General features: G+C 39.5%; 1 protein-coding gene across 1 annotated transcript in view; it reads left to right on the top strand.

Annotated features, from left to right (window-relative positions):
• LOC107728763 (protein KIBRA-like) overlaps positions 1 to 6,353 on the top strand; it is a 50,474-nt gene that overhangs the window by 24,911 nt on the left and 19,210 nt on the right. The window contains exon 9 of the mRNA XM_016539043.1: positions 1,726 to 1,968. Within this exon, the coding sequence (XP_016394529.1) occupies positions 1,726 to 1,968 (243 nt within the window). The remainder of the gene's footprint in view (positions 1 to 1,725; positions 1,969 to 6,353) is intronic.

Below are 6,353 nucleotides of genomic sequence, written 5' to 3'. Positions count from 1 at the left end.
CGATGAGCTTTGTAAAAATCGACGCGTTTCAGAAAGGCGGGGCATAGAGGAGAAACAATAATGTACAGTATGTGGAAAATAATGTGTTTTTTGAACCTTAAACCGCATAAACACATTTCATTACACCAAATACACAAAATAATTTTCTTTTTAGCAACGTCATATGACCCCTTTAAATAATTTAATATTAATAATTTAAAAGGCAGAAATTTAGTTTGTATGCTGTTGAAGACATTAAGTTGATTCAACATACAGATCTTGTAAAAAAAAATTAACATTGATTTACAAGTGTTTTTGTTAACCTTTTTCAACCATTTAGCATTAAACATTTTTCAACGGTGTTTCAACATTGAAACAACAACAACTGTCATTATTTCAACCATATTTCAACGTTGAAGGTTGGTCATGTGCCGGCTGGTTTTCAACCGTTCAGCATTAAACGTTGTATCAAAGTTGTTTCAACGTTAAAACAACAACTGACCTTATTTCAACCATATTTCAACGTTGAAGGTCGTCATGTGCCGACTGGGAAGCATCAAAAACTGGTTTCAGGATGGATAATAATGACAACCAATAATTGATCACCAAATCACAATATTAGAATGATTTCTACAGGGTGTCCGCGGGTCCTTAAAGTCTTAAAATGTCTTAAATAACGTTTTCCTAATATAAGGCCTTAAAAAGTCTTAAAATGTCTTAAATTCGGATTCGATGGGTCTTAAATATTTTTGGTCACATTACCGCTAAAATATCTTAAGTCTGATGCACCTAATGACTGTTTACAATCATTGGACGGACCGAAGATTTTTTCTTCCCTGCGGTAAGTTCATCAGAGAGAATTGCAGTAAGTTAGCAGAATACAGAATACAAGGTCGCGCTGAGGCTCACTCTGTTTGTCTCTTAGTGAGAGTCTTCTTAACAAATGAGCGTAACAGCACACATAAACTCAGAAGAAACACACTGAGGTAAAAATTCAGAATGTTTAGTTTATTCATAACATTATATAGTTAAGTAACACCATGACAAGTGAACTATTTTGCTCAATATTCTCACAACGCAAAGAAACATTCAAAACACCTACAGAGTGCACGCATTACGTGAAGTGTAGTGCGCGTGCGCATTTACAGTGCGCTCTTTCACTGCATGATTCAGTCTATTAAAATACATTCAGAATGATCACAAATTCAAGACATGGGGGCAGAAAATGTGTATATTTATACCACTTCTTATAGTTAATCAATTTCACACGGAAGAGTGCCTTTTTTTTCCTCCAAAAATTACCATATACAAATGCAACATTGATAAGGTGGTATTAAAAAGGTCTTAAAAAGTCTTAAATTTAACTTGTTCATGTCTGTAAAAACCCTGGAAGGATCATGTGACCGTAAAGACTGGAGTAATGGCTGCTGAAAATTCAGCTTTGCCATCACAGGAATAAATTATATTTTAAATTATATTAAATAGAAAACTACTGTTTTACTGTATATTAAATTAAATAATGCAGCATCAGTGCGCATAAGAGACTTAATTCAGAAACATTTACAAAATCTTAATTATTCCAAACTTTTGACCTGTACACACACACACACATGTATATACACACACATATAAAGCTGAATAGGCTGTAAATTGATTTTGAAATCAACCAATTGCTATGTTTGTCTATGACAATAGTTTAATGCTTAACTTTTTTTTACATTGCTTTATTCATTTTGCTGCCATCAGGATTGCAAATATTGAGGTCCAGATTGCCAAGCTGGATAGCGAGGCGTGGCCAGGCCTTCTGGACCCGGAGAGAGATCGCCTGATCCTCATCAATGAGAAGGAAGAGCTGCTAAAGGAACTGCAGTATGTAACACCGTGCAAGCGCGCACCCAGCGAGGCAGAGAAGATCGAGTCTGAAAAGAAGCGACTCGAGAAGGACCTGCAAGCTGCACGGGACAACCAGAGCAAAGCACTGACCGAGAGGTAAGATGAATAACTGGACCAGCAGAGTTCACTGTATTTGGTTCTGGTAGTAATTGTTTTTTTTCCCGGTCATGTGAAGGAACCAAAGAATCGGAATGGGACGTTCTTGCAGGCCTGCATTTTTTTCCCATTTATTCTCTGTTTTAAAGTATTTCTTCAGCTATGAATAAATAAACAAACAAATAAATAAAATCATTATCCAGCCATTGCAAATTATTGTAAAAGTCATGGGAAATTCTTGTAAATTTATTAGCCAGAAGGTGTGGGAACGAGGATCGTCTGTGGCATAATTTGATACTGCAGTCTTTTAGTTTTGAACTTTTGATCTTTACCAGGCTACACCATCCACTTAATATACTGCACAAATAAATGTCTGACCCAGTGTTTTTCTCTTTCCCTGACAGCATGTTAGAGCAGTTTACCTGAAGCTTAGAGATCCATTCTCAGTGAGGTAGTCTCTCGGTGGTCTAGAATGACGATCAAGGCTTTGTGCAGTCATCTGGGGATCCTCATGTGTCTTCGAAGCCCAAAGGCAGAAGCACAGAGGCGGTTGCAGAGGGGGCAAGGTTCACCAGTAGTTGGAGCAGGGGCAGCGGCAGCTCTGTGTCTGCGTTCTCTTGCAGCTGCAATATGATGGTGACGATCCTCTTCAAATGCGGTGGCTGCTTTATTAATTCGGGCATGCCAACTGGCTCTGTCAGGTGGCAAGCTCCAGCTGCTTTGGGTTCAGGTTGGCCCATTTTAGATGTGACTTGAGGTTATCTTTGAATCTTTTCTTTGGGCGCTCTTGGTGTCTGGACCCTGTGGCCAACTCTCCAAAGAACACCTGCTTTGGCATCCTCTGCGGGTCCATGCGGATGACGTGGCCAGATCATCGGAGCTGCATTTTCAGAATCATGGATTCAATGCTAGTTGAGCCAGCTCTGTCCAGGACATCTTGGTTGGTGACTTTGTCCTGCCAGCGGATCGTCATGATTGACCGGAGTGAGCGATGGTGGAACTGCTCCAACTGTTTGATCTGTCTCCAGTAGAGCGTCCATGTTTCGCAGCCGTACAGAAGTGAGGTGAGGACCACTGCTCTGTATACTTTGAGCTTTGTGGAGAGGCGAATGCCGCTGTGTTGTAGAACTTTGGAGCGCTTAGAACTTGAGTTCTTACGTTGTAGAACTTGACTGGCCTTTTGGACTCTGGTATTGATCTCCTGGTCCAGGGATGTGTCGTTGGAGATTGTGCTGCCCAGGTACTTGAAGGTGGTAACATTTGAGAGCTGGGTGCCATCGATGGTGATGCATGGCTGGTCTGCTGCTCTTCCTGGTGCAGGCTGATATAGAACTTCTGTCTTACTGAGGCTGATAGTTAAGCCAAACAGATTTGTTGCTACGGAGAATCTGTCTATGATGGTCTGTAGATGATTCTCTTGATGCGCCGTCTGCAAAGAGAGCTTCTGTGAAGAGCCTCTCCAGTGTCTTTGTTTTGGCGGCCAGGCGGCGAAGGTCGAACAGTGAGCCTTCGAGACGGTACCTGATGTACACACCCAGGTTCAGGTCTCTCACAGCATGTAGCAGCACTTGGGTGAAGAACAGATTGAAGAAAACAGAATTCAAAAAAGAAGCTCCTACTGGGAGCATGGAATGTCAAAACACTGACGTGCAGAGATCCATTCTAATGTGAACAATAAAGGCGTCATTATCATGGAAACACAACAGGGCTCTTATCTGGGACATTACAGCTGTACTTTCAACACATTGGTGTCAAGGAAAATCTACTAAACAAGAATTAATCAAATCCAATTTTGAAAGCCTCTTTCAGAACTTAAAAAAATATTCGTTTGCAGAGACCACACTGCCAAAGATATTTTGCATTATGCAAAACGAGCAGCACAGCAGTCACTTTGTCCCTCATTTACTTTACTGCAGGCCCCATCCATTTTAACTGCGCAATTTGGTTTTGTAAATCTACAGCTAAAATGGCTGAAGTTGAACATCATGTATGCAAATGATTCATAAAAGTCTACTAGTTTACTGCTTGTGGTTTGTAGCGAGTCTTGAACTCTTAGAAGAGGCATCTGTGTTTTGAGATCAGGTTGCCTAGGTGAGAGAACCAATTAGACTTTTTTTTGCTTGACTCACTATCTTTCATTCTCTCTTTCTGTTGGTCTTTTTCTCACTCGTTCCCTCTCAGTTATTTGAACAGGGTCCTTGTTCTCTACTCTAGTTACTGTATCCTTGTTTAGCTTGGCGTTCTGCGCTCTTCCTGTAACCTGAGCTGCATAAAACGCTGGATCTAGGTTGAACACAATGGGCGCCTTCTTCATTGCTGCCGTTTAATAATAAACCAACATCATTTTATTTGACCTACAGGAAGACTATAGAGACATTGATTAAAGAAGCAAATGGAGTTCAAATTAATTCAATTTTGTCATACAGGAATTGTGCAAGATTTGTTTAAGTGAGGTGACTGATTATCATTTACTTATTGTATGAATAAATGTATTTATAATATTATCATTTTATACAATATATAAAAAAGATGTTAATGGCCAAAAGAGCCCATCATAGTGTCTCTTCAATGGGGGTTATGCGCAACAGACTTTCGTATTCTGTAAAACAGGTCTCATCGCTTCCGGTTCAAGAGTTGTATGTGCATTGTTAAATATGGAGCTGTTTTACTCGAGATGTCTTCAAAGGAGATACCAAAGATTGTCATAACCAATGTCCATCACATATGCAGACTGATATCCAAAAGTTTTTTTTATTTTTATTCTTTTCACTAACATTTGTGGCACTTTTCCACTGCGTGGTACGACTCGGCTCGGTTGGCTGTGCTGATTTAAATCTAGCGGTTCTTTTGTGTTTGTGTCGCAAGTTCAGTGACGCAGGTAGTGACGATTCTCTCCGGCCAATCCGTGATCAGCAGAGTTTACACGTCACGTTTTGGTAACGGTGCGGTTCACTTGGAACCTCAACCGAGGTTGTATTAAAAAAAGTACCAGGTACTGTACCCAGTGGAAAACCCCCCAAAAGTGAACCGTACCGAGCCGTACCGTGCCATACCATGCAGTGGAAAAGCGCCATTAGATATTAAAATTGAGTAAAAATGGCAACAATAAAAACAACTAGCTAGGTTAGCTGATTACCTTAAAATTCCTTAGATATCGCCATTAGTTCATATGGCTGTTAACACTTTCTCTGACAAGCTTTTCTTTTTTTGTAAAGTTGCATGAAAAAATCCCATGTTGCGGTTTTTTGGGCTTATTTAAAAAAATATGGTTGCTTGTTAGGGAAATCTGACAAGCAACTTTGTTTCTTTATGTTCGCCGTATCCTCCAATGCATTGATTGATACTCTGTCTGCTCACAGTTAATAGCCAACCAGTGCAATAATATAAAAGTGCTGCAGCATAATTTGCCAAATGTTCCTCCCCCTCATTGGAAAAAAATCACGTTCAAAAAGAAGGCACATTATGCTGTAATTCAAGCGATGATAGAAGTAGACGTAGAGGGGTGGGATGACTTTCTTTTAGCCTAATTTTTTAATTTTTGCTATGTTTTTGTAATGTATTAATTATCACGGGCTGTAATAAAAAACAAGTTGTCCTATACTAATACTAAGAGTAAATACATTTGGTTCGAATAGCCTATATTTTAGTAGGCTATAAATAGGTGGCTATGTTACAGCTTCCCTTTGAAGCTCTTGTGTTTTTCTCCTTCTCCATCTCTCCAATTCTATTCTGCTCACAGGTGATTGGAGATGAGTTTTGTTCCCCCTTTGTTGCAGTTTGCTGATTTTTGTAAAAACTTCTGTTTTTGCTTTTCAGATAAAAGAGTGGTTTCAGTTTAATATGTTGCAGGCTCATTTATTGGTAATAAATAATTGATAATAAACAATATTGATGATAATAAATCATCAAAAAAATATTGGGCTTGTTTTTTAAGCTGCAGTTGCTTATTTATCTTACCAGAGTTGGCAACAGTGCGTTCGACATATACCCCATTTCACAATTTTTTTAATCATTGTCCATGTGAAAACTTAACTTTTTGAAAAGCAAGTGTCCACTTCTCTTGTTAAAGGGGTGGTTCACTGGGTTTTTTCTAGGCTTGATTGTGTTTATGGGGTGCAGTCTAACATGTGTTAATGCTTTGTTTAAAAAAAAAAACGCATTATTTTTCACATAATTTACTTTTATTCCACACAGCTCTGTCCCTTCTCTGAGAAACGGGCTGATCATTTCCTTCTTTTATGAAGCCCCGCCCTCAGAAATAGGCGATGGGCTCTGATTGGTTAGCTAGCCCAGTGTGTTGTGATTGGCTAAACCGCCTCTAGTGTGCGTCTAAACGTCCCACCCCTCACCTCAGCGGCATGTGCTCCGGTTGTATTGTAAACAAC

This window comes from Sinocyclocheilus rhinocerous, unplaced genomic scaffold (genome assembly GCF_001515625.1).
Source record: "Sinocyclocheilus rhinocerous isolate Xijiao unplaced genomic scaffold, SAMN03320098_v1.1 scaffold2322, whole genome shotgun sequence".
Classification (NCBI taxonomy): Eukaryota; Metazoa; Chordata; class Actinopteri; order Cypriniformes; family Cyprinidae; genus Sinocyclocheilus; species Sinocyclocheilus rhinocerous.
This window is presented reverse-complemented; position numbering and strand designations above follow the sequence as displayed.